Source organism: Colletotrichum lupini, chromosome 8 (genome assembly GCF_023278565.1).
Source record: "Colletotrichum lupini chromosome 8, complete sequence".
Lineage (NCBI taxonomy): Eukaryota > Fungi > Ascomycota > Sordariomycetes > Glomerellales > Glomerellaceae > Colletotrichum > Colletotrichum lupini.
In genome coordinates, this window is record NC_064681.1 from 96,761 (window position 1) to 123,756 (window position 26,996).

At 47.1% G+C, this 26,996-nt stretch overlaps 9 protein-coding genes across 9 annotated transcripts; 4 read left to right on the forward strand and 5 right to left on the reverse strand.

The window, feature by feature from the left end:
• Positions 1-6,442: 6,442 nt before the first annotated feature.
• CLUP02_14513 (uncharacterized protein) lies at positions 6,443-7,186 on the reverse strand (the record flags this gene model as incomplete). Its single annotated transcript, XM_049293441.1, has 4 exons — positions 6,443-6,554; positions 6,640-6,736; positions 6,791-7,037; positions 7,109-7,186. The coding sequence occupies 4 exons, from the start codon at positions 7,184-7,186 to the stop codon at positions 6,443-6,445; spliced, it is 534 nt and encodes a 177-aa protein (XP_049150587.1).
• Positions 7,187-7,578: 392 nt separating this feature from the next.
• CLUP02_14514 (WD repeat domain-containing protein) lies at positions 7,579-8,875 on the reverse strand (the record flags this gene model as incomplete). The annotated part of the gene is made up of 5 exons (XM_049293442.1): positions 7,579-7,748; positions 7,802-8,427; positions 8,481-8,576; positions 8,633-8,672; positions 8,731-8,875. The coding sequence occupies 5 exons, from the start codon at positions 8,873-8,875 to the stop codon at positions 7,579-7,581; spliced, it is 1,077 nt and encodes a 358-aa protein (XP_049150588.1).
• Positions 8,876-9,952: 1,077 nt separating this feature from the next.
• On the forward strand, positions 9,953-12,370 carry CLUP02_14515 (uncharacterized protein; the record flags this gene model as incomplete). Its single annotated transcript, XM_049293443.1, has 3 exons — positions 9,953-10,003; positions 10,061-11,150; positions 11,202-12,370. 3 exons carry the CDS (start codon positions 9,953-9,955, stop codon positions 12,368-12,370), a joined length of 2,310 nt encoding a protein of 769 aa, XP_049150589.1.
• A 724-nt stretch (positions 12,371-13,094) lies between these two features.
• Positions 13,095-14,006, reverse strand: CLUP02_14516 (uncharacterized protein; the record flags this gene model as incomplete). Its single annotated transcript, XM_049293444.1, has 3 exons — positions 13,095-13,325; positions 13,411-13,739; positions 13,868-14,006. The coding sequence occupies 3 exons, from the start codon at positions 14,004-14,006 to the stop codon at positions 13,095-13,097; spliced, it is 699 nt and encodes a 232-aa protein (XP_049150590.1).
• Positions 14,007-15,836: 1,830 nt separating this feature from the next.
• On the forward strand, positions 15,837-17,995 carry CLUP02_14517 (uncharacterized protein; the record flags this gene model as incomplete). The annotated part of the gene is made up of 7 exons (XM_049293445.1): positions 15,837-16,002; positions 16,060-16,586; positions 16,652-16,905; positions 16,959-17,179; positions 17,263-17,330; positions 17,453-17,850; positions 17,881-17,995. 7 exons carry the CDS (start codon positions 15,837-15,839, stop codon positions 17,993-17,995), a joined length of 1,749 nt encoding a protein of 582 aa, XP_049150591.1.
• A 2,008-nt stretch (positions 17,996-20,003) lies between these two features.
• On the forward strand, positions 20,004-21,055 carry CLUP02_14518 (uncharacterized protein; the record flags this gene model as incomplete). Its single annotated transcript, XM_049293446.1, has 2 exons — positions 20,004-20,183; positions 20,252-21,055. The coding sequence occupies 2 exons, from the start codon at positions 20,004-20,006 to the stop codon at positions 21,053-21,055; spliced, it is 984 nt and encodes a 327-aa protein (XP_049150592.1).
• A 91-nt stretch (positions 21,056-21,146) lies between these two features.
• CLUP02_14519 (transaldolase) lies at positions 21,147-22,476 on the reverse strand (the record flags this gene model as incomplete). The annotated part of the gene is made up of 5 exons (XM_049293447.1): positions 21,147-21,546; positions 21,602-21,758; positions 21,812-22,121; positions 22,179-22,363; positions 22,428-22,476. The coding sequence occupies 5 exons, from the start codon at positions 22,474-22,476 to the stop codon at positions 21,147-21,149; spliced, it is 1,101 nt and encodes a 366-aa protein (XP_049150593.1).
• Positions 22,477-22,635: 159 nt separating this feature from the next.
• Positions 22,636-23,474, reverse strand: CLUP02_14520 (uncharacterized protein; the record flags this gene model as incomplete). Its single annotated transcript, XM_049293448.1, has 7 exons — positions 22,636-22,672; positions 22,739-22,839; positions 22,901-23,014; positions 23,092-23,143; positions 23,207-23,244; positions 23,293-23,363; positions 23,420-23,474. 7 exons carry the CDS (start codon positions 23,472-23,474, stop codon positions 22,636-22,638), a joined length of 468 nt encoding a protein of 155 aa, XP_049150594.1.
• A 180-nt stretch (positions 23,475-23,654) lies between these two features.
• CLUP02_14521 (uncharacterized protein) lies at positions 23,655-25,112 on the forward strand (the record flags this gene model as incomplete). Its single annotated transcript, XM_049293449.1, has 4 exons — positions 23,655-23,755; positions 23,813-24,579; positions 24,633-25,000; positions 25,077-25,112. 4 exons carry the CDS (start codon positions 23,655-23,657, stop codon positions 25,110-25,112), a joined length of 1,272 nt encoding a protein of 423 aa, XP_049150595.1.
• Positions 25,113-26,996: the final 1,884 nt, after the last annotated feature.

Genomic DNA, 26,996 nt, shown 5'->3' on the forward strand with positions numbered 1-26,996 from the left:
GGCTTTTAATAGAGCCGCCGCCTTTACGAGTCCTAATAGAGTATTATAAGCCCTAATAAAAGTACTAAGCTCCTAGTTATCGACCTAAAGGTCGCACTATTTAACTAGCTAATAAAGCGCTTCTTACCCTCTACTACCTAGGCCAATCGCTTAGCGTACTTTAGTAACGTAGCTAACTAGCTTACTTCGCCTATCTATATCTATAATAATATCCTCTTTAAAAAGAATACTAAGTAATATATCGACCTCGACCTTATTTAAGAGCTATATTTTAAAAACGATAGAAAGACCCTATTTAAGTAAATCGAATAGTAACTAAAGATACGTATCGCTTAGTATTAATTAGAGTAGGTCCTAGCGTCCGTTATTAGCTAGCTAAGTAATAGTACTAAGCGCTTATATATAATAACCCGTAAAAACCTCGACTTTATACGTACTACTACTATAGAGCTCCGTATTATAAAAAAAGCCCTTACCTAAGCCTATATTAATAATACGGCTATAGCTAAAAAGCTAAAGTAATTAAAAAACGGCTCTTAGGCTAGCTCTATTTAGGATACCGCTACCCTTAGCGCGCTAGAGTAATAGCTAGTACGCTTAGAAACGTAAAGTAGTTACGAGACTACTCTAACCTCGTCCTATCCCGTTACTTACGGCTCTTAGAAAATACTTAACGTACCTATTTTTATAAGTAATAATACTAGCCTTAAGTTCGACTACTAGCTTTAGCATATTACGAAGCGCTTAGAGAACGCTAATTATAGTACGAATAGGTACTACTTAGAGTATATTATTAATAAGATTAGAGGTAGCGCTACGGAGTTTATATACCTATTACTAACCTCTAACGAGATTACTACGGCCGAGTAGTTACTTTACGAGCTTAAGTCGGCTTATACTAACCCGACCGCTATAAATAACGCTAGCTATAAGCTAAATATACTTATAATTATATTTAAAGACGTTTACTAAAAGCGCTCTATATTCGCTAAGCTCGCGCGTATTAATAAGCTTTTAAAGTCCTAGTAAAAGCGCCGTTTTTATAATAAGCTATTTATATATTTTTATAACTAAGCTATGTTAAAGTACTTAAACGATACGGCTACTTTTTAGAAATATACTAAATACGTCGCTTAGCTAACTAACGTAATATAGCCCCTTTTTATAAAGGACCGCGCGGTTAAGGCTTCTAGCTAGACTCGCTAAACCTCGGGTAAAAGTAATAAAAATAATAAAAGTAGCGGAAATAATAGAAGTACTAGAGGTACTAAATAGGACCGAGGTCGCACCTCTACCCGCGAGACGATCCCTAAAGCCCTATATTAAAAACTTAAAAATAGTAACGCTTACTTCGTTTATAATAATACTAGATATATCTTTAAGGACTACCCTAAGAAGCCGAAGACTACTATAGCCGCTATTAACGCTATTACGGGCCCTGCTAAGATAGAGTCGGGTTTAGAAAACTAGACCCCTTAGTAAAAGTAAACTCCTAGCTAGGGAATACTATTACGAAGGTAACTTTGTTTACCTTATTATTCGCCTTATTATCAATATTACGTAAGCAAACTATATACCATATTAATCTACGATTTCTGTAGATTATTATAGGTATTGATTATGTAAGCAATACTGCTTATATAAGCTTACGTGAGCAATGGAAAGTACTGGAAGGTAACTAAATAATCTAGAATTTACTCGAGGCGGAATTACGTACTACGATTACGCATTTATTTACGTATACGCTTATTAATTATATCATAATTAATAAGCAATGGAATATTCTAGTAGGAGGTTTTTATGCCTATATGTAGGCGTGTATTTGCCTACCTAGACCTTTCGTTAAGCAAGCAACTTCTCATATAGTAATTTAACTATATTACTCTCTTTACTACAAAAACCTCTTTTATATACGCTTATATCCCCTATGTTCATATATTCTTGCTTCTATATGAATATTCACTTTTTATATTCTTTATAAGAATACCCCGCATTACCTCGTTAAAGCTATACGTGCTAGAAATACGTATAAAAAGGATAAAAGATTAGTAATTAATTTAGTAAACCTATAGGATCTCGTAGGGGGTTAGCCCCTTAAGATAGAGCTTATATTAGTATTTAATAGATATAGAATTCGCCTAAGAGCCTTACTTAATACGGGAGCTAATAGGTATGGATTTATAAATAACTACGTAACCCCTTTATTATAGCGGTTCTACGCGGCCCTATTTTATAAATTACTGTACCTAATCCTTACTACCGGGTTTAATAAAGAGCGATTAGATAATACTAGTATAGTATAGACCGCTAACCTATATATTAATTAACGGGTCTTTTTAAAAGCACCCCTTTTTTAGCTTAATATGGGCCGCTACGACCTAATCCTAGGGTAGAAATAGTTCGAATACTACGGGGTAAACCCTAATATTCGCTACCGACGGCTAATATAGCCTAAGGACCTACTACTATAAGAGACGCCCTTTACTATTATTAGGGATATCGAGGACCTATATACCCCGGAAGTTATTAATATATAATATTAAATCGACGCCGACCGCTAGTAGGACTTATTTAAAATAGATATAACCCGCTATAACTAAAAGCTTTAGTAATAGCGGGCGAAAGGTACGCTAATTAGGATATTACTACGCTTATTAAAAACGATAGCCCGTTAAATATAGTGGTTAGATAAGGCTAAGGATACGAGGAAAATAGAACGCGCCCTTAACGGTACTACTATCGCCCCTATAAAGAGGGTTAGATAGTAAAAACTATATTTAATAATATTATAAATAAATATTACCTTTATTAGCGCTCTCGTATTTAAAAAGAACTTAAGGTAGAACGACGTTAAAATAGGCTTTATATTACTCTATAAACTAGACCGTATTATAGAGGATAAGAAAGAGGAGGCGGACCCCTTATATAACGACGACTAGGTCACTCGCGACTTTATAATAACTAACTTACTAAAGTACCTACGGCCCTAGACCGACGTTTTTAATAAAGCAGCTAGCGATATACTTATACCTTATAGGCCGTATAACTATAAAATTAAGCTCTTAAATAGCGGTAGAGAGAAGCTAACTTATTACCCTCTATATAAGTAGTCGGTACCGGAGCTAGAGGCTATAAGAGCCTATTTACTAGAGTACTTATAAAAGGGATTTATTGAGCTAAGTAATATTCTTTTTACGTCGCCGACGCTATTTATAAAAAAATACGATAGTAGTTTGCGCTTTTATATTAACTTCCGTAAGCTAAATAAGGTTATAAAAAAAGACTACTACTTATTACCGCTTATTAATAAGACCCTCGCGCGGCTAGGTAGGGTAAAGGTATTTATTAAACTAAATATTAAGCAGGCCTTCTACCGTATTTACCTCGACTTAGCTTCCGAGGACTTAACGACGTTTAGAACTCGCTACGGGGTATATAAATATAAAGTAGTACCCTTTAGGCTCTATAATAGGCCTATTACGTACTAACGATATATAAACGAGATATTAATAAAGTACCTAGACGACTTCTATATAGTATATATAAATAATATCCTAATCTTTTTAAACGACCCCCTCTAATACTAAGAGCACGTTACTAAAGTACTAGACCGCTTACGAAAAGCAGGCTTATAAGCGGATATTAAGAAATATAAATTTAGCGTTACTTTTATAAAGTACTTAGGCTTCGTAGTTTTTATAAAAAGTATATAACTTAATAAGGAGAAAGTCTTTATAATTAGAGACTAAAAGCTACCTATATTACTTAAGAGTATTTAGTCTTTCCTCGGGTTTTATAACTTTTATAGGAGATTTATAAGGGATTACGGCCGCTTAACTAGGCCCCTTATAAGACTAATAAGTAAGGGAGTTCTTTTTAACTTTAGCGCTAATTATAAAACGGCTTTTAAAGCTATAAAGCTAGCGCTAACGTTAGTACTAATCCTTTACTATTTTAAGCTAGAGTTACTAACGCGGCTAAAAACCGACGCTTCTAACTTAGTATATACCGGAGCGCTACTATAGTAATAAAAAGATAACGGGTTATAGTACTTAGTAACCTTTTATTTAAAAATAATAAGTAGCGCAGAGCTTAACTACGCTATTTATAATAAGGAAATACTAATAATAGTACTATATTTAGAAAAATAGCGCGCGGAGCTTATAAGCTACGAGTATAAGTTCGACGTTATTATAAACTATTAGCTATTACTATTCTTTATAACTAAACGCCTACTTAACCTATAGTAAGCCCGCTAGGCCGGTACGCTAGCGGACTTTAATTTTTAAATCTATTACCGCCCGGGGAAGGAGAACGTACTAGCTAATACCCTATTACGAAAGATAAAGGATATCCGTACTTAGTAGGTACTAAAGGAGGCTAATAGGACCTAAGTCTTCTTATTACTAGGACTACGATCCCCCGATATTATAGCAGAGCTATAGGCGCTATTAGGCGCCGTAGTTAGTTAACTATAGCTTATAATTAGCTCGCTCTTATTAAAAAACGAGCTCTAGGGGTATTTATTAGTAAAGAAGATTCTAAAGCTTAATAAAGACCTTATTATAGCGTCCTTCGTATTAATATAAGCGTTAGCGGCCGAAGGGCGCGAGCGCTAGTCTATTTAAAACGACGGATTATTAATAATAAACGGGAAGCTCGTAGTACTTAAAGAAGAGAACTTTCGTATTATAGTTATCCACAAGGTCTATAAATAAAAGCTCCTTACTTACTTAGGGCGTAATAAAGTTATAAAAATAATTAAATAGCGATACTACTAGCCGGGCCTAATAGTAAATACTTATTAGTACGTACGGAACTACTATACTTATTACTAATTATAAAAGCCGCGCAATAAGCCCCTAGGGGAGCTAAGGCTACTTCTAGTACCCGACTACCCGTAGTAGCATATTTCTACCGACTTTATAACTATCCTTACTAATTAAAAAGGATTCGATAATATTTAAGTAGTAATAGACTGCCTAGGTAAGAAGGCGATATTTATTCCTTATTATAAAACTATTATAATAAAAGATATAAGCCGAATGTTCTATAAATAGGTACTACTTATTTTCGGCTTATTAGAGACTATTATATTAAACCGAGGCCCCTAATTTATCTCTAATTTCTAAGGGGAACTCTATAAGATCTGCGGGGTTAAGCTATAGCTATTAACGGCCGACTACCCTTAAATAGACGGCTAAATAGAAGTATTAAATTAGTATATCCTATAGTAGTTAAGACTATTAGTTAACTAATACTAAGATAACTAGAGTAATATACTACCCGTAGTCGACTTTATTTATATTACTTAGCCTAGCGAGACTATAAGGCTATTATTATATAAAGTAGAATTCGGTCGTTAGCTACGGCTCTTTTTTAACTAGTCTAAACGAACTTACTAATTTAGCTTTATAAAAGAAAAGCTAAACTATATTAACGCGTAGCGTATAGCCTAAGGGATATATAAGGCCTAGGAGACTGCTAGGGGTAATATAAAAGTTATTTAGGTACGATATAAGAAGTATACCGACCGCCGCTAGCGCCTAGATAACCTAAAGCTAAGAGACCGGGTCTTTATTAATACTTTATATTAGAAATCCGCTAACGTAAATAAACTATAATAGCCGTGGGCCGGGTTATAGCTTATTATTAGTACTAAATAGGGGGGTATATAGATTATAAAACTACTAGTAAGTAGCTAGGTATACCTAGTCTTTTACTTAAATAAGCTAAGAAAGGCTACTAACGACCTACTACCCGGGCAGAACTAAGACCTACTACTATTAATTACTAACGACGATAGCGAACTAGAGTATAAGGTTTTAGAGGTCGTTAAATTACGTTTATATAAAAAGAAACTATAGTATTAGGCGGATTAGAAAGGGTATAATACGGATCCGACTTAGTATAATATAAAGAGCTTTAAATATATACTAGCGGCGCTCTAGGCGTTTTATTACTAGTACTTAATTACTAAGGGCCCGCTATAAAACCTAAATATATAAATAAAAGCTATTATAGCTAGCGATTTACTATTACTAAAAGAAGACGATAATACGATAGTAGTAATTACGGCTATAGATTTGCTAAAATAAGGGGTAATTTAGAAGTTTATTTTTTTAGTACTGCGGATAGCGCCCTCTGGCATAGAGGGGGGGGTAATATTACGGTAGTAGGCACTAGGGCCCTGTGGGCCCTGTAGCTTAGCCTTAGGCTGCGAGGCTGAGCTCTTAGTAGTTACGTAACGAGCTAGACCGCTGGGCCTAAAGGGCCAGCCTACTAGCTTCTGCCTACTGTTCTGTTTTTTCCCTCTTTACGTTAAGTCTTTAGTTAATTAGGTTAATATAGCAGCGTTCCGACCTGCCTCGAGTTCCCTTTCGTGACACTATGAAACAAGGAATAGCTTGAATTTGCTGCGTGCTTCACGATTTCGGCAAGTCTAGAGTCTATACTGTTGGGTATCTGGTCGAAGACTATGACTAGCCTTCCTTAGGCTTGCGAGACTTCTACTAGGGACGTTCTTACTAACACTATCGATGATCAATTGTTCCCTTGACTGGGTGTTCCAGACGACTCTTTGAGGGCTGTACATAGTACATCATAGATCTTTCTCAAGCGTAATTCCTAGTTCCACACCCAAGCCTCCTTGGGTGATTTATGTCGCGGGTTGTCTCGAGCAAGTCGTTGTTCGCTGTCCTTTCTGTAACGTTGCCTGCCCAAAGGATCTTGTCGTCTGGCAGGCTGGGTGGAGTGAATGTAAGTGATGCTGGAGCTTACTTCTGGGAACTTTGCAGTTCGCAAAGGACTTTACCCAGGCTCTTCAAGCGACGAAACCGGACTTCGCTAATCACTGCCGCCGGGGCACCTAATTCTATCATCCTCGTAGCAGGCTTTGCAACGCCGAAAATATGTGGTTGTGCAATGGGATGAGTGGTGATCTCGCTAATCACGATATCATCAACAGATGTCCCATCTGTTGATCTACTGAGGGGGCAACCAGGCCAGCTTCTGGCTTCCCGAGACAAAGAGCGTTCCTAAAGAGACTCAGCTGAGGGAGAAAAACAATGATAGTAACGGATGGGGACTACGGCAAGGCATACCGCACCGCCGCACCACTAGCCACAGCCTGTGTCATGTCATTGAACCCAAATTGTACATGGTTTATTGTAACATTAGCCGCCATTGGTGGCATTCATCTAGCCTAATTCTCGAAGCCTTGGCCGCTGTAAGCAATCCTTCATTGTTGGTTTGCTCGTGCGTGCTTTTCTACAAAAAAACATATGGCCACCAACTGAACTAGTAGAGCCAGCATCTCAGAGGGCTTTACTCTGTTCTGTGCTGATGAGAGTCTCTGTCAATGAGTCTAGAGGCGGGGATCCCAGCCTCGAGCTTGCTCGTCGCCGTGGCAAAGAAGCGATCCATCAGCTGGTGGGCAATTGCGGGAGTTTCGGTGACAGAGTTGTTGCTCAAATGAGAGACTCCGTCCATGAACGAGCCCGACGAGACTCTGCTGCTTGTTGGAGTGATTGCGTCACTTCCTTCGCTGCGAGATACTGTGCTGGAAGACGTGCTCCTCTAGTCCACGTTACGTTCAGCAGTCGGGGCACCGCCACGCCAGAGACCGTAGAAACCGTCGCAATTCTTCCACATCTTGATCGTGCCGTCCTCGGAGCCAGTTCCGTACAGCTTGCCGTCGGGGGAGAATGCGATGGACCAGATGGGGCCATGGTGCCCCTTGAGAGTTTCTAATAGCGTGTTAGTAGGTATCCTGCTTCCAAGTTTCTATCCACCAACTCACCGATCTCGCCAGCGTCGTCCCAGCGGCAGACGCGTGCCCAGGTACCCGGCTCTTCGCCCATGATAATCTTGCGACCCTTGAGGTCCAAACCGACGCTTGCAACGCCATGCTTCAGTTCCAAGCGCTTGAGTTCGTCCATCGCTTGCGGGCCTCCCCAAAAGTATACCCATTTGCCGGCGGCCACAGCCAAGACAGGAAGGCCGCCTCCAATATCACCGGGCGAGGTGTGCTCGGGCGCCAGGGAGACGAGCTCACAGGACTTGATTTCGCCGTCGAGGACCTCCTGACGAATGACGTTACGGGTGGGCAGGTCGAACCACCTTAGGGTGTTGTCGGACGCAGTGACGATCGTGTTAGGATCCTTGGTCCAAGCAATGAACTTGATGGAGCCAGTATGGGTGCCTTCGCCAATCTCAAAGCCGGCCGAGGCAGGCACGGTGATGGGCGTACCGGTGGGAGAGTTAGGATCGGGGGCGAAATCGCTGAGGTCGAAGACGCGAAGCTTCTTCTCCATGCCTCCTGTGGCGATGAGCTCAGAGTTGTCAGGCGGGTAAGCGACGGCGCGGACGATGTGGTTGTGCTGAAGGGTGTAGAGGACTTCTCCACTATGAGTGTCCCAGACCTTGCTGCTGGTCATTAGTCACGGTTCGGAGTATGAGTGACGTGTGATAAGACTTACGCGGTGAAGTCGGCAGAGGCGGTTGCGGCGTTGGAGGCATCAGGACTCAATCTGGCCTGCCAGACAGCACCCTTGTGGCCAATGAAGGTTCCGATCCTGTGTGAGCACTCGTCAGCCACGCGCGGTCAACTGGTCTTGGAGGAGGAAGCTACCAATCGCCAGTAACACCATCGCGCAACATTGGATTTCCATCTGCGACAGGGTTAGCAAAACCCTGGTGGCAGCGCAGGATCATTTATCTCCAGCTTACCCTTGCAAGCAGAGATCATGTAGTATTGCTCTCCCTTCTCAAGGCCAGAGAAGCAGACGTGAGGAACAGGTCGAGAGTGACCATGGCAGGTCAGAGGAACATATTGACGCGAGGTCTCGGCAGCGGGAGGGGCAGCGGCAGCCATATCGTCGTTGAGGGGAGGAATTCGGGGTGCTAGGTGCTTGTTGGTTTCGTGAGAGTCGCAATCGCAACGTTTGCGCTGTGGATGGGTATCAAGTTGTCGACAAGTTGGATGCTTTGTTTTTTTTTTTTTTTTTTTTTTTTTTTGGCGATTGACAGTCGAAGGAGATGAGGAAAAAACGAAGTCAAGGAGAGTCAGTCAGATACAGCCGTTACGTCGTAAATATCGTGAGGAGTAGGTACGATGGATCGCGTGAGGGCAAGCAGCGCAGCAATAGCTCCAGGAAATAGAGCGAACGCACGTCAAGGGAAAGGAAAGAAAAAAGGAGGACGGGGAAAGCTGCAGGAGGATGCGAGAAGCAATGGGAGAGCGGCGCAGATGAAATAATAGTGGGGGGCTCCCCGAGTCGGAGCAAGGCCGATTTGCGCCTGGATTATGTAGGGTGCGATTGTTTGATGGAAGCCGCTGCAAGAGCAGGTGCGAAATGTGAGAGTGTACCTACTTGTTGGAAGCCGGTTCCATGAAAGGAGGTACAAAGGCACACCTTGTACCTTGTTCGGGAGGAGTCAAGGAGATTCGATGGACCCCTGAAACCAGGCCGGTCCTGCCACGAGCAGCCAGAACTTCAGAGTGACCCCGCGCTGCTCCGTGCAGGTCGCGGATTCTATTCCTACCTACCTAATACCTAACACCTAAGAGGGGGAGCTGCTGAGGTAAGCGTTCTAGCAGTGTGGCTTGCAGGCAGCCCTGCCTGTTGGAAGCCACGTGCTGCTTTGCTTGCTGGCCCCATAGATGTGGCTGACGGTATCCGTAGGCCCGCAGTACCTACCTAGGTATCCGTGAGGTACGTAGGTACTGTGGCGCATTGGAGCTTCAGCGTTCCCGCTTCCGTCATCATCGTCTAGCTACCTTACCTACTTGACTACCTACCTCCCCTCCATAACGTAAGGCAAGGAAGGTACCGCCCACCACCTCGAATCGATACGAGCGAGCTTTCCACCTAAAGAGCCACCCTCGGACTCTCTGGACTCTTTCTAATACCTACTTACTTTTCCCGACCTCCATCACATATTGCCAGCAATGACGACAGACTTCAAGCTATCCGCCCAGCTGTCTGGCCACGACTCGGACGTAAGCAAACGAACCTTCAACGCTCTATTCATCAGCTAATGCAAATGCAATCCACAGGTCAAGGCAGTCAGCTTTCCTTCTCCTCAAACCCTACTCACTGCTTCTCGAGATGGGAGTGTACGAGTCTGGCGTCAAACGTCTGGCCCCCCTCCGACTTTCGAACCCGCAATCTCAAGTCAAACATCCGAATTCGTCAACGCTGTCACATACTTTCAACCCTCCGAATCATACCCGGAGGGACTGATTGCCTCCGGTGGTAAGGATACAATCGTCGAGGTCAAACAACCCCAAGCTGCCCCGAGTGACAACGCCGAGAGACTTTTGATAGGTCACTCCCAAAACGTGTGCACTCTGGACGTGTCACCTCAGGGATCCTATCTTGTATCGGGCGGATGGGATGCTCAGGCCATCGTCTGGAATATCAACACCTGGGAACCTGAGATTCGTCTCAGCGGTCATGATAAGAGTGTGTGGGCTGTCCTTGCTCTTGACGAGGACACGGTAGTCACGGGATGCGCCGATACTAGCATCCGCATTTACAAGCTTTCCTCCGCCATTGCCGGGGACGCCGAACCACAGTCAACTATCCACACACCTGAAGTCATTCGTGCTCTTGCAAAGGTTCCCAAGGGCCATTCGAGCGGAGCTGATGTTGCAAGTGCCAGCAACGATGGCATCATCAGGCTTTGGAAGCTGAATGGTCAGCAAGTTGGGGAGCTAATCGGCCACGAGAACTTCATCTACGCTTTGACAAGTCTTCCTTCGGGTGAGTTAGTCAGCTCCGGAGAGGATCGCACTGTAAGAATATGGAAGGGGAACGAGTGCGTTCAGACGATCACACATCCCGCCATCTCGGTATGGGCTGTTGCTGCGAACCCGGAGTCTGGCGACATCATTACAGGAGCCAGTGATGGTGTTGCGCGTGTCTTCACGCGCAACTCTGAGCGGGCAGCCAGTGCCGATACCATCTCCGCGTTCGAGGAGTCGGTGAAGGCTTCAGCAATTCCTCAGCAACAATTACCAGACATCAACAAGGAGAAGCTACCTGGTCCCGAGTTCCTTCAGTCTAGGTCAGGTACTAAGGAGGGCCAGGTGCAGATGATCAACGAGGGCAATGGACTAATCACTGCCCACCAATGGTCCCAAAGTAAGTTTGATCTTAAAGCACTCTCTCCCATACACGGCTAACGGCGCAAAGGTCAACAACAATGGATCAACATTGGCACCGTAGTTGACTCCGCTGGAAGCAGCGGGAAGAAGACAGAACACAATGGCAAGTCTTATGACTACGTTTTCGATGTTGATATTGAGGACGGAAAGCCACCCTTGAAGCTGCCTTACAACCTATCCCAAAATCCTTACGACGCCGCGACAAAGTTTCTCAATGACAACGAGCTGCCTCTGAGCTACCTGGACAACGTGGCCGGCTTCATCACCCAGAACACCAAAGGTGCCACTCTAGGCCAGTCAGCATCCTCAGGTGGTGCTGATCCTTACGGCACCGAGTCGAGATATCGCCCAGGCGAGTCTGAAACTTCAGCTCCCAAGCTCCTACCGCACACCGAGTATCTCTTCATCACGGCCGGCAAATACGATGCCATGATTAATAAAATTCTCACAATCAACGCGAACATGATTTCGTCTGGTCGCAAGGACTCTGCCCTGAACCCCAACGAGCAAAGCATACTCAAGGCTGTCAAGGAGGCCATTGGATCTTCGACGGCGGTTAACCAACAAGGCATCGATCTTGCGGTCAAGATTGTGACACACTGGCCTTATGCCGAGCGACTCGCTGGCCTGGATCTGTTAAGATGTGTTGCTCCGGCACCTCTCGCTGCTAAACTCTCACTTCCCGGTGCTTCTTTCCTCCAGATCGCTGCGACCAGCGCTTTAGAGGCGACAGACGGTGCCGCGCCCAATGAGAATTCTGCAATGATGGCACTCAGGGCATTTGCCAACATCTTCAGCTCCCCTGAGGGTCGAGCGCTAGCCACGAAGGAGGCTCCTCTTGCAGCGAGCGTTCTAGAGCGTGTGTTGGGTATCTCCGGTGGTGCTGCGATTGGGCCTTCTAATCGCAACGTCCTACTTGCTGCGACCACTACTCTAATTAACTATGCCGTGCTCGCCTCGAAGGAGGAGTCCAAGCAAGAGTCGAAACGTTTCATTCAGGCCCTTGGCAAGATACTCTCTACGCAATCCGACTCGGAGGTTATCTACAGAGCACTTGTCGCTTTGGGAACGTTTGCTGCTACCAACAAACCTGAGGTGAAGAGTCTGGGAGGCGAGGGTTGGATCAAGGGGGCTATCGACCGCGTGTCGGAGCCGCGGGTGAAGCATGTGGGACAAGAAGCTCTCCAACAGCTGTGAACGGTGCATGGTGTGATAGGATTGATGTGGGATAATGAAGCTTGCTTTATGGAGTTTCCGGAAACATGACTTGGGTGACGGCTATGTGATGGCCGTAAGGGTGCGCGCCTGCTGACGCTCCGGCGAAACGGGAGGGAGGGGGGGAGACGCCAGGGGGGTTTGCGGTTATCATACAAAGTCAAGTAGCTGGCCATCTTGGACCGCTACCTATAGAGCAATGCATGCACCGGTAGATTACTGTTCATGGCGTTCTCCAGTGTGGCTAATTGAGCGTCTGGTACAGCTAAGCGTTCGATGTGAGGATGACGAATAAACCCGGCGTTATCGTTTGGCCATCATTATCGGACAGAGCTGCAAAGGGGATCCAACGAAGACGTGCTAGTCAACATCCCGATATTCCTCTGTCACATCTTATAGTACCAGTCTGCGTAATATTTCTGAACGTGTTTGTAATTGTGACCGCGGTAAGCGAGCATTGTTGATGGGGTGTACTTCAGAAAAGAATGAGTACTTCGTTTCAAAGAGGAAAAGACAGGGGGAAAAAAAAACACCTGCGGGCCGCAGCCATTTGAAGCTATCCCTCCATATAAAAATAAAATAAACATAAAAACGCCGTCTTTAATGCCTCCCAAGAATGTACAATAGTTCCCAAGGTATAATCCATCCATTGCGTCCATCCGACTCTCAGAGCAACTCATGCATAAAATTGGGCCGTGCTGCTCAGTCACGGCAGGATCCAGAGCGCACCGAGCACAAGCGGGAGCAAACCAGCGACGGAGAAGCTCGTTGTCGTCCTTGCGCCAGCGGATGTTCCTTGCACATACCCCGCGCCAGACTCTTTTGTCGTGATAGTGTAGACGTCGCCGAAGCCGATGTCGGTGGAGTTGAAGCAGTTTGTCTCGTTGACTTTTCCGATTTTCGGGTCGCCTGGCTCAGCGAATTCAATATCGACGCACTGTTGTTGCGGTATTAGCACCTTTCTACCTACCTCTCTCTCTGTGTCTCTTTCTGGCCGAGGTAGAGGGGCAGGGAAGACTTACTGAGAACAGAGCGGCGCCGTGAACAGCAAGCTCGACAATTTGGATCGTGGCGTGATCTCCGGCCTTGACGGTGGTGTTTGCCGGGAGGGGCACTTGCGGGAGGCAGACGGTGCCCGGGTAAGGGTTTTTGCTGGGACCAAGGATTTGGAAGACGGGGACCATGGGGAAAGACATGTTGATGGGACCGCCGTCGGGCCCGTCGCTGCCGAAGCCCATGTTGGCATACATCATTGCCTGGGCGTGGCCCTGGAACCAGCCTGGTTGGAAGGCGAGAGCACCACCCGTCGTGGGCCAGTAGGTGCGGTTTTGGGTGACGTGCATGCCGCCGCCTTTGGGGATTGATTAGTGAGGCTGAGTCTTTGACTTATAGAGTGTATGAGGGTTGAAGTTTGGCCGGGGAGAGGAGCCATGGCGATAGCGAAGGTAAGTGATTGACGGCCGAGGAGTGAGAACTTACATGGGTAGTTCCATTGCATGCCGTAGGGGAATGTGTCATTGGTAATGAGGTTATTACCGCGCCAGCCCGGGTATGAGATGACGATGTGGGCTGACGCTGTCGCGGCGAGGACGAGTGCTGATAGTATTGAAAAGAGCATCTTGGCGATTTGTGTATGGAAGGTGGCCGTCCAAAGTCCACGATTGTCTTATTCCAATGGCGAACACTCCCTTTTCTGCACTTGGAATCCGGATCGACGAATATACACTTTCTTCTTTCACAAGCTTTTCGTCTGACTGTCTGTCTGTCGGAACGGCTTGCAAGCTCGCCTGGAGATTTTTGAGGTGGTTGGTTGTTCGGATGGTTCGTTTGAGCTTTTGAGGCAAACCTCGCTTGAGATAACGAAAGATTCTCGAAAACAAGTCCAACTAGAGGGGAGTCCACAGCTTTGTTCAAGAACAAGGGTTCTGTGAGATCAAAGAATATTCTGGTGGTGGCACTAGGTGAGTCGAGTTGGAAAGAACAGAAGGGAGAAGGCGCAAATGAGAGACGACAGGCTGAATGATATTTGGGCGGGGGCGGGAGCCTGCATGGTAAGGTTACTATCTACTCCGTACTTCAAGGTCAGGAAGATGGCCCGGCCGACCGTTCCAGCCGCCGAGCCATGGATGTTCATTTCTGCCGTACCATTGGATTCGCACCTTGCAGCCATCCAATCGAGTCGGGTCGACCTGGCGTGCGCGTGGAGGTGTGAATGCGAATGGGGACACTCAGTCACACCAGGAAAGGGACAAGAGGACTGGCAGACAGACTGCAGTAGCCAGTAGTATAGGTATGCCTTCATCTGCAAGACGATGGGCAATGGCTGCCGTTCCCCTGCCGGGCTAGCGACGCAACCAATGGCAGACAGAAGCGCCCATGAAAGTGAGAGTCGCTGCGGGAGTGGCAGGGGATTATTCAATCGAAGGTGTTTGGGGGCGCACGAGGCCAATGAGACCTCGTATCACTTCGGTGGCAGAGGGGATCTCGACGATGAGTGGTGAGAGGGGGAGGCGACGAACAGGGATGCTGCGAAGTGTAAGCGCCGGCTTTAGACTACATTAGCTGCAAGATGCAACCTGGCACCGCTGTCACAGCAAATCCCCGTCCTCGGCTTGTGGCTGTTTGTTGGAGCTCTCCACGCTCATGTCTCGTCGAGGCACAAATCAATAAGACGGTGATCCAACGATATACGGCGTACTATCTGGTTTACTGGAATTGAACAGGACTGACTAGGGTGTTGATGGTTGTTGGTGTTGGATTCGTGCAACACCTCGCGGTGATGATTCGATCCCGTCGCGCAACATCCGAGTTGAAAGGACCGTAATGGCATGGACGCGTCGGCTCTGTCAACCCTAACGAGCGCTTGCTCGCCCTCGCTCGCTTTTCTCTTGTACTCTATGCCATGTGGTCAGTAAAAAAGAAAACAAAAAAGTAGAAGTTCAGACACAGAGTATTCCCGTCGTAGGGGACCTCCTGACCGCCATCGATGGAAGCCGAAGGGCGGTAAGCTGACGGCGTGGGTTGCGTCTATTCCGAGATGTCTGGGCCGCCTTGTGAGGTGATGCTGATCAAGAAAGCCAGCCTAAAAGAAGAAAGATTGACATGGTTTGGGGGTGGCCGAAGGAGTACCTGGGTGGGTAAGAGGGCCCGGGCAGGGTCTGACCTCAGAGGCCAGCGACATGTTGTGGAGAGAGGGGTTTGCAGCTTGCTGCAGCTTCCTGGCTAGACACGGAGCACATGTAAGTGCTGTACCTTAAGGAAAGGTATCTACTTTGCCATACCTGCCTTACTGTGTAGGTAGGTAGGTAGGTAGGTAGGTAGGTGCGAGTGGCCTCAAAGACCGACGGAATGAGAAACTTGAATTGATTTGTTTTAGCGTGTACATTTGAGTCTTTGGGTACCTTAGGTGTCTCGGTGAACTCTTTCCACTCAGAATTTGGGGGGAAACATGGACGTTGATGGATACCTTACGTCGATGCTTCTATTCTTGGCCTTCCCTCCCAACCTTTCATCCTTCCTCCTTGGTCCTTCTTGGAATCCTGCCGGGGAGGACCAACGCCACTGTCAGATTTTAGCTGGAGCCGTGCAACCGCAACCTTCTGTGCACCTTCCAGGTCTCCCTATTCTCCTACGTTCCTTGCCTTACGTAAGATGGCTGCGAAGCTACGTAGTCTTCACCGCCTGCCAACTGGCATTCATGGGTCCTACCCTATCAGTAGGCGGTAGCCGAATTCTGCCGGACAAAAAAGTTCATCCCACCAGCGCAGCATCTTGCTTCCAAGGCATAATCAATAACCCCGCGCCGTTGGACACGCCCATCATGGCCACGGCCGAGCGACCCAAGGCCGAGGAACCCAAAGATGACGAATGGATTCACGTTAAATCCAAGTCCCGGCTCCGGCGAAGCGCCCCCAAGCTACCTGTCAAGGGTCCTGGCGCAATCTCCAAGCCTACTGAACCCCGCAGCCACAAGTCAGTCATCGACATAACGGCCGAGTACGACTCCTTCAAGTCCAAGTGGCGCAAAACAAACTGCTGCCTTAGTTTGAAGAAGCTGGTGAGGGACTATTACGAAGGCCATCGGAGAGTTCGCAAGGCGGTGTGTCTCGGTGTGGGCACGTTTGATCCTGAGGACGGAGGCTGGGACGCAAAGAGGAGGAGTTATATCCAGCTCGACGCCTTTTTGACCGTCGTCGAGGTTTTGTGTATGCCTACGCTTAGCCGTCGCAGTCCGGTATACCAAACTGCACTGCAAGCTCTCAGCTAACCGGATACCCAGCCGAATTGTGTAAAGAGTCGATCTCGTGCTCCTTCCAGGAACCTCGCTTCACTCCCAATGACAGAGCATTTCTTACCAGTCTTGGTCATGAAGTTGTCGAGTCCCCTGCTGCATTCGAAGCCGTGGATGAAGAGACGCTGGTATTTGCGGTACACATGTACCGGCCAATATATGAGGCGACGCTCGAGAAGGCCATGCCTGCCATGTTTGTCGGGACAGGATGGGACATTTGGGATGAGTGCGTAAAGGTGCTACTCCATGGCCGCCCAACGTTTATTGACACTTTGCTAGATTTGCCACGATGAAGGATGGTGAGTTCAAGTGCATGAGTGACATGCATGCATCGCATAAGCACTTCCGCTTCCCACAGGATGGTACATACACAACATTCTCAAGCACGTGTGTGTACTGGCGGCCAAAAACCGAGACTGTCGTTCAACACGAGACTTCGGCCGGCGAGAAAGATGCATCGCCACCTCAAGGAGGTGTCACAACTGTCGTTCCTGGGACAAGTACCCAGATAGAGGAAAATTCACCAATTCCTCCAAACAGAGAGTAGGGCTTGGAGCATTGGACACTGACGCTGTCGATAAAGGAGTGAGACGTCAAGTCATAAATTCCTCAAAGAAATCAGCATTACCACCACGGGGCCTTTATGTCACTGTACTCATAAGCTTGCTGTGATTGCATTGGACATATATTGGCTCTCCTACTAAGCGCACCGCTCGAGTAGTCAGTGGTGTTTTGCAATGAGAACGATGCATGCGTCGAAAACATCCGATTAGCCCCAGAAACATGTATTCCCTAGCATCTATGGCCAAATCATCCTTTGCAACATATCGGATGACTTTGGTTTGACGCCAGGCGCAAATGCCCTCTCTCTCCCACCAAGATCAAGACTAAACAGCAAGCCCTCATACTTGGAACTCGTCCATCACAGCTCTCCTTCTCTTGGTCGGTCATCACAAATTTCACCTCCTTGGCACCAAAGAACTGCTCAAAGTCAACACGGAAGATCGTCACGTTCAAAGATGCGCCTTTGCTCTCACAGGAACGTCACGCGCCAGATAGTTTGGGTCAAGGCTCATTACCGTGATCTTGACCGTGCCCATCACTTCACTCTCCATAAGTACCCTGGCATAAGCGGCGACGACACCAACATATCTCTCGACGCAACGACAGGGTGAAGCCCTAGCAGAAAGCACGTCAACAGTCTCGCTTTGGCCGCATTATCATCGCTACCCGATGGTTCATTGCGGCTGCTGTTGACATGCTCTTGCACAATCCTCCCGACCTACACGACCGACTCAACAGGCTTCTCAACATGACAACACAAAGCACCGGCGTCTGGAAGCCGTATAATCCGTTGGCATTTCTTCTAAAAAAATACGTGATCCTTCATGGCCCCCCTGATTGCTCAGGCGTGACACTCGAAAGCCGAGCACTTGAACTAGTTAGGACCGAGACTGCTCCGCCGCGTAACGTTCACAAACACCCGCTTATCAGCCCAGTCTGCAGGCATATCGACGTAGACAGATAAAGGAATGCTCCGAACTGTCCGTTCAATCCAGCGCTAGGGTCAGCAAAGAGCCTTTAGGAAAGGTATACCGTCCTGGGGACGTTGCCTGCGTAGAAGCTAGCTCAATTCGTACGCTGTTGACGGGCGGCGTGCTAAAGGAGCCAAGGAACTCGTGTCACTGGTGCCGTCACCGACCTGTCGCAAGGATCGCGGCTCCTCGAGCATGGGGCATTCCGCAATGATATTGCACACGACGGGAATGATGCTGAAGTTCCTGTAGCTGCCGGCTGAACTCCCGTTTCTGGAGTATTGGAACAGAATACGCCCGCGTCAATCCAGCTGAGTCGGACATGTAGCCGGCCGGGGAGTAGCCAGCGAGTTGGATGGCAAATTTAGCCATGCCAAAGGGGACTGACGCTCCGGCGAAGACATCAATAGTGTCGCCGTTTGGCCCGTGCCTGAGAAGATGTTAAAGTGCTGCCCTAGAGGGCCGAGGATTCCAGAACACGATGTCAATACTGCACACCACCCATTTTCCATCATTTGATTTAGCACTCGATAGTTATTATCGACTCTAAGACCGGCTCCAGGGCGGAAACATCGGATGCTCATGACAAAATTTTCCCAAGCAAGTGCCGACATTGCTTTGGATGATCAGGCGTGCAATGTCATCTAAAATAGACTTCTGCGGACATGCTGTGTAACACCCGCTAGCCAACCTATACCTTGGCCGTTCAGCTTCAAGTTTCCGGGACTTCCTTCATGTTACCTTCCTCTTGACGCTCACTCTGTCATCCTGACATATTATTCACCTAGTCTCGATAGAACCCTTTCGTTTGTGCTCGTACCTCGCAATTCCATTGCATAGATTACCAAGATAAGGATGCCTCTGACGGCTCGACTTTCCAGACCTTTCCAACAAGGTTCTCTGGGGTCCCGTGTCCGGAATGATAAGGTTTGTGTCCAATAACAGTTACATATACTTCAGACCAACGTTGCAAGAGGAACTTGACTTTTATCACATGAAATGAAAGGGAAAGCCCTAGGTTTAGGTCGATCAACTATTACTTGCTTGAGCTATTATGATTATGCAAAGGAAAGACCAGGTCAAGACGGTAACAAAGCAGCTCAATGAGATATACACAAAAGCGATACCTCTACCTAGGAATTCGAGTTAACTGGATCAATTATTTTCCAAGCTCGCTGTTGATGAAATTTGAGGAGACTTGCTCCAAGTCATCCATATTTTTCATGTCGTTGGGCCAAGCGGGGCCGTCCTGAAAGCGGCCCGATCCTGAGCTCCCAATGCCCATGGAAAGCTTCACCCGGCCTGGACATCCGCTCGGCTGCAAAGCGCAAGTTTGCTGACGGACATGGCCGAAGTTGGCCGTGCGGAGCTTCAAGAAACCCCCCGAATCATGGGATGGATGCCACCCCGGAGCACAACCCACTTGGCCGTAGAATGGACACCTCTGAGTTCTGGGCCCTCCGTTGTGGTTCTGGCTTCTTGTCCTTAGCTTATGCGGGGTTCGTAGCTTACCAGATGATTGCCGGGGATCCCAGCCAACATGATCCTGAGACCAGCTGCGGGGGGGGGGATGGGTATTCCTTTCTTCGGTCGTTTGTCGGACAATAGCCTTACTCCTACTGTGTACGCCAACCTCGCAAACCCCTCTCGTCAACGTTCGTCTTAATTTAACGACTAATCTTCACCCATCCAGCTCACTATCATCCTCGGTCAGACGTTCGCTTTGTCGAGAGCTTCTCGCATGGCACCAAACCTCTCGAATAGCCGTCTCAAATGAGGACATCGCCCCATGAATACGACCGCGCTCCAATCCGTCTCTCAAGGCATAACAGCGACTGTGCCGCTGCCGGAGAGTGCGCCGGGCAAAAAGTCCACCAAAAAACGCGTCAGGAACTTTTCCGCCGATGACCGCGCCGCCCATCGCATCTTTGAAAGGGGTCGCCGCGAAGCCTTCAAGGAACGCTTGACCGTGAGCATTGACGGGAGAGACAGGAGCAGCTGTTAACTTTGTAACCAGACTAATCATCCATTCCACAGGAACTCGCCGGCCAGCTGCCAGTCCTTGCAGACACTGATCCCGAGCGGCTATCGAAGCATGTCGTCGTCAATGAGAGCATTGCCCGCCACAAGCTCTTGGAAAACCGATGCGTCGACGCTCTTCGCGATATTGAGTCCTTGCTACGAGAACGCGATGAGCTGTTGGCAGAGATCAATGTCTGGAGAGGCAACGCCGGCGCGAGTTCCCGGCTGCCGAAAAGCATTTCTAATATTGCGGGTCTTATGAAAACCGAGGATGAAATGCTTAGTCGCGAAGCAAAAGGCCATCACATACGCGAGGGAAATGGTTCCAGCGAAGACAAGGGGTCTCGTGGTGGTCAAGCTCAGGCTGCGATGGCAATTGAAACCCACCCGAGCGAAGCATCTCATCTCTCGCAGCTTCTAAAGGTGGATCAGACACACGATATTAACCCAGTCCCAAACCTTGACGAGTTATTGCGCGACACATCTTGGCCTCAGACTACCCAAACTCATCTCCCAGTGTTCCCCCCCGAACCTCCCCTTGCGAGCCCAGACGACATCCCAATCATACCACCTACCATCACACGGGATTCTCTGCCAGTTGCGACATCAGAAGCAGCCGACTATCGAATGTTCGTCGACGTAAACCCAACACAGCAGGCGCTGCTTCTCAACATGGACACGATTCAGTTTCCTGCCCCGGACGAGAACTCCATCGAGCTACCGAATGTTCTGCTCAGGCCTCACTATCTTTCTCGAACCAGCTTAGATGAAGAACCATTACTTGAGCACTCTCAGCAATGGGTCTCTTGGCATGGATAGTCTATTTCAATGTCCCGGATTCTCATGTACTCTAACGAACGCCACTTCACGACTCATTCGTACCCAGGACATACCGACGATACCGTTCGTCTCAAATCTGCTTCAGGACCTCCTCAATCTTTCCCTGACTGCTCTTCTCCCCGCCGATGAAGAGCTTCAGCGCATCCGAGAGCCGAGTCGTCGTAACGGGGTCGGCCTCGATAGCCTTCTGCAGCGCAGCACCGCCATCAGCGAGGTAGTCAACGTCAGTACGGGCCAGGTTTCCGTCCCACTCGGCCGCTGCCAGAGGGTCGATGGTGGCGAGCTTCTTCAGCCGCTCAGGGGTCGGACCGATGTCTTTGTAGACGTGAACAGGCTTCGGCACGCCTTCGCCTGGCTGTTTGCTACCATCGTAAGGAAGCTTGGCTAGTTGGTCAAGGACAGTGTGGGAGATGGTTGCAGAATGACATCCCATTTCCCCTGCCGCCATAGCCTCTTTGGCTGAGATGAAGCTAGAATGAATAGCTTAGCGATGCTTGGAACAAGAACAGTTTCATATGCGCTCACCTGGCGTTCTTGACGAGTGGCTGTTCTTTGCCGGTCTCTTTGTACAGCCGCTTGTATGTCTCGATGATCTGGATGATTCGTGCCGACATAGGGTGTTGCGTTGCTGGGTCCTCGACATTCGGCCAGAGGACATCCGGTTCATCGTGGGCCCGCACCTCTGCGACAGAAATCAGTAAATAATGCCAAATAAAGTGGTTGGGCTGACCCGACCATTGTAATACGGGCTGATGTACAGCATGCCGGCCTGGCTGCAAGCAATAGCTTGAGGCAAGCTGAAGAGCGCTGTCCCTAGGGTGGAAATCCTTTCTGAGGACAAGATCTTTGCAGCGTTCAAAGCTGGTCCAGTCGATGGTATTTTGATGCAATATCGATCGCGCCCGATGCCGGCTTTGGCAAATTCACGATCATAAAGGCGTGCATGATCGAGAGTTTCCTGTGTCTTGTACGCGTTGGAGGGGAGGGTTTGCAAAAGGACTCGGCCGCGGATAGAGTTGATGTTCTTTTTGCACATGAGAACGGCCTGAGGATTCGATGTCAGCCTACCATCATAGGGCACGAGGAATTGATGTAGTGATACCATGCGAGTGTAGATGGCGAGCCACCCTTCATTCTTCAATTCCTTTGCAGTCTCGAGGAAAAGATGCCTGTTCGATTCATGGCCAAGCTGGATATCAACCCAGAGCTGGTTGCTTGTTTGGTCGTGGGGGACAATGGGCATGCTCTTGATGTACTCAGGATCCATCCAATCGACATCGACGTTTACTGTGTTACGTTGATGAGTGTCCAGGCTTCTGTAACGTTGATCCAGGCGCAAGTTTTCACTTACTCTGTTCCTCAAGCTTGTCAAGCCATGTGATTGCGCCCTGGCTGCCCATGATTGCGGATTAGAGGTAAATTTTGCTGGTAATCGAGGTCGTGACGTTCTATTTCCTGGCGTTCTCAGTTATTCGATCCTTATTTCACGTTTTTGAACCCATGGGAAATCTTCCTTTAATAGCAAATAACTCAACTCAAACATTTCGGCATTGCTGTCTCTAGAATAACTGTCTCATGCCCTGCGTGTGGCGGCATCTTCGCAGTCATCACTAGACTTATCGGTGGTCCCATTCCGAACACCGTAGGACCAATCATGCGAACATCTTTTCGAGCCCCCAGGATGCCACACGCAGGTCAATGTAAGGCAACACGCAGGGCGCTGTTGACCCCGCACCGTGGGGGCTTTTACCCTTGTTCATCGTCTGTTCACATCGACGATTGGGGTGGGAGGAGGCGAAGAGGATACTCTGGGGTAAAACCAACATAATACGACTGTGCTAGGGACCATTTCCCTGGGTCCTGGCGACCCCACTTCGACTTTGACACTGGTATAGACGACGTTGTCAATGTTGTGTCTTCACCGTTGATGGGGATGCCCTGAGGTCAGACTATGATGCTGCGAACTTGTACTAGTTTTGGAACATCAGATGCCACACTCATTCATTACTACCTACTCTAATACCAAATGTCCCCAAGAACCCCGAGTCTTCCAGTCGGGCGAAAGACCTTCATTAGTCGAGGCTACGCGGCCGCCTCCCCAACAGCCTAATATCAAGGTTCAAGACCAACAACTTTCCATACACATCGCCCTGCACGGGCCAGAGAAACTAGCGTGTCTTAGCATGCTACCTAAACTCTAGAGTTCTTGGGCACACACAGGGCAGCCCCGCATTTACCCCATCCTGAACAAACAACCACCATGAAATGCCCTGCACAGGGAGGTTTGCTGCAGCGTGTTTTGGTCACGGGAGCAGGTCCGAAGGATCCCCCCAGCCGTCCAACAGCCGATGAGACTGAGACGTCCGGCGTTAGTGACGAGGACCCGGTAATATTTCATCTGATCCCATGGCTGACGATGCCGGAACTTGGGGAGGAGCAACCAGGATGGGATGGGTTGATGTGAATCAAGTTATAAAGGAGCCTCCATCGTGATACTCTACTATCATCTCCTGAGTGTATTTACTTTATTCTTCTCCTCAGAGACGAATTCTTCCTTTGATTCAAAAAGTCAGCCACCATGTCACGCGTATCCGACCTCGAGGGGGACGTCAAGTCAAAACTTGACGTCAATCACGTTGAGCACACGGATGCAGACTACAGCCGCAATATCGACGCAAAGTAAGTAGTTATTCACTCATTTATCTTATGTAAATAGCAATTAACCACGGCCAGTAGAATCCGCAATCCACTCATCGGAGTCTCGAAGACAGATCTTCGCGTTCAGGTGTCTGGATTCTGCCGCGAGTATGGCTTCCGCGAAAAAGAGGAAGTCTTTTATCGCGGCGCTCTCGCAGCTCAAAACCCAGAGACGTACGATTCGTTCGAAGAACTGACTGAGGACGACAAAAATGTGCTCCGCCGGGAGGTCACCCACAAATGGCATCTTCCCCGGGACCTCTACTGGAGCATCGCCCTCTGCTCACTCGGCTCTGCTATCCAGGGATGGGATAACACGGGTGCCAACGGCGCCAACCTCTCTTTCCCTCAAGAGTTCGGTATCGTGGACAGGCAGGCACTAGTTGGTGTCATCAACGCCGGCCCGACCTTGTTCGGTCTCCTGAGCGCATGGGCTGCCGACCCTATTAACAACTACCTGGGTCGCCGCGGAACCATCTTTTTGACCGGTCTGTTTTGTGTGTTTCCCGTTCTTGCCCAGGCTTTTACGCAGAATTGGTGGGGCCTCTTGATTTGCCGTTTGTTTATGGGCCTAGGAATGGGAGTCAAGATTTCAACAATTCCGGTATACTCGGCCGAGGTTGCGCCTGCTGCTATTCGCGGCGGAATCGTCACTAGCTTCCAGCTGTGGGTGGCTTTCGGTATCTTCGTCGGCTTCTGCTCCAACTTGATATGGTTTCGTATCGGCGATTTAGCATGGAGATTCCAGTTGGGTGCCGCATTTGCTCCTGCTATTCCAGTTCTTATCTTTGTTTGGTTCTGCCCTGGTATGTGTCGTGATTTTCAGTTCTTTGTCTGGGAAGTCTGACCAGAGATCCAGAATCTCCTCGTTGGTTGATGAAAAAAGGTCGCTACCAAGAGTCCTTCAAATCCTTCTGTCGCCTTCGGAATACCGAAATGATGGCTGCCAGAGATTTGTACTATGCCCATAGGCAAGTCATTGAAGAAAAAGACGCGTTCGGTGGCCAGACGCTTTTACGGCGAGTGACCGATCTGCTTGTCATTCCCCGCCTCCGCCGTGCAACCATCGCCTCATCTTGGATAGTAATTTCGCAACAATTCAGCGGGATTAACATCATGGCCTTTTACTCTTCGACAATCTTTGAGCAAGCTGGCTATTCCGCCCAACAATGTCTCCTCGCCTCTATGGGATTCGGCCTCGTCATGTTTGTCTTCGCCTTCCCGGCGGTGTACATGATGGATACTTTCGGCCGAAGGAATCTCCTTCTTATCACCTTTCCTAACATGGCTTGGTGCCTATTAGCCTCGGGCCTTTGCTTCCTTATCAATCAAGGTTTAAGCTCGAGAGTATTACTCATTGCATTCTGTCGGATTAGAAGTCCAATTCGACCGCGGCATACAGCCGACTGCGCAGGGGCTAATTGGGGGCCCTATTTACGATTATCGTAGCCAGCCCAACCTACGGTTAGAACCTCCTTTTTATACCTACTACGTAGATATTTATATAGTTTAATTAATCTCTTTATTACTTACGGTTCGAACTAACTACCCTATAATAGGGATACTAATACTAATTAGTAATTAAACTTTACTATTATAGATCGGTAAGGTATCTCGCTATATAAAAGAGACGACCTCTTAATACCGCACGGGATAGGAGATTTATATTAATTAACCTTATAAAAATAGATAAAAAAGGAGGCGATTCTCGAATACCGTACGGAATTAAGTAATTATAGCCCTTTACTACTTACGAGAGGTCGACGTTTATTATATTAAACTACGTTAATTAACAGAACCGCTTAAGTAACTAGCCTTTTAGTATCGCCCCGAGTAGCTTTTTTACTAAACGATTTTTCTATAGCCGGCCCGCGATTAGAAATTAACTAGTTAAATTAGTAAAAATATAGTATAAAAGAGTACTACGCGATTAAAAAAGGGGATTTCTAAATATAAATATTTTTATTTAGCGGCGAAGGTAACCTTATAAGAGTTATTAAACTAAGAGATCTACGGTATATAGGAAAGTTTATTATTACGAGGATCTTATAGGTACGACCTTAAGCCCGCGATCTAAACGACCTCTTTATAGCTCCCTTAACTACCCCCCGGGTATTATTTAGGAATATAATATAAGGGACGGTTTAACGAGAGAGGAGGGGATTTAGAGGTCCTAACGGTATTAAGCTAAGAGTATTACGGATCTTAAAAATTAATTAAAAAAGCTATTTAAAGATTATAGAGAGCACGAGGCTTAGGAGGCTAGAAGTATACGGGATAGCGGAAATCGGTAATTAGTAAAGATCCTAAGACTAATTACTATATCTTCTTATAGTAATATAAACGTTTACCGCTACTATTATTAAAAGGAACTACTAAAACCTACCCTTTTTTACTAAACGAAAAAGAGGATCTTAATAAGTACGATAGTTAGTAATTTAAAAGGGTAGTAATAATCGCTAGAAATAATAAAAACGAGAGTAGTAATAAGATAGCAAGAGGAAGCGGGAATCTCCTAGACCTTAATAAATTCGTTAAGTAGTAAAAGCACGGATTTATTACGACCCGCGCGCGGATTAAATATATCCTTATTAAGATTAAATACGCTAATAACCGCTAATATAAGTATAAGCTAGAGCACGACCCTTAGCGAGTTAAAAAAAAAAAAAAAAGGACGAAACCCGATTTTAAATAGAATCCTAATCTCTTATAAGTAAATAAATATTAACCCGGACTATTAGGGGACGTGGATATATAGAATCGCGGATTAACCTAACGGCGAGTAAATTAACGTAGTATTAATCTATTTAACTAAGGTCTACGAAAAAAAGGGGCTATAGGGGTAACCCTTATTCTATAAGATCGTAGATAACCTTAGCTATTAACTAGACGAATAGTTCGCGAGTATAAGCCTAGGAATTATAAAAGTAGTTAATAGATTCCTTTACGGGTAAGGGGTATTACTAGCGCAATTATAATCGCGAGAGCTATACGAAATACTAATAATAATAATTATAAAAAAGGAATTCGTACTATAGAACTAGGCATAGGTCGATAGAGCGTATAATCGCTTTAATAAATTTAAAAAAAGGGTAAACGACCCAGATTTCCTCCCTATAATTATTAATAGAAATCTATCGTTATAAAAGGATATACCGGGGCAAAATATAGTACTAGAAGTACGATAATCGATAATTCTGCCTATTTTAATTTATAACTCGTT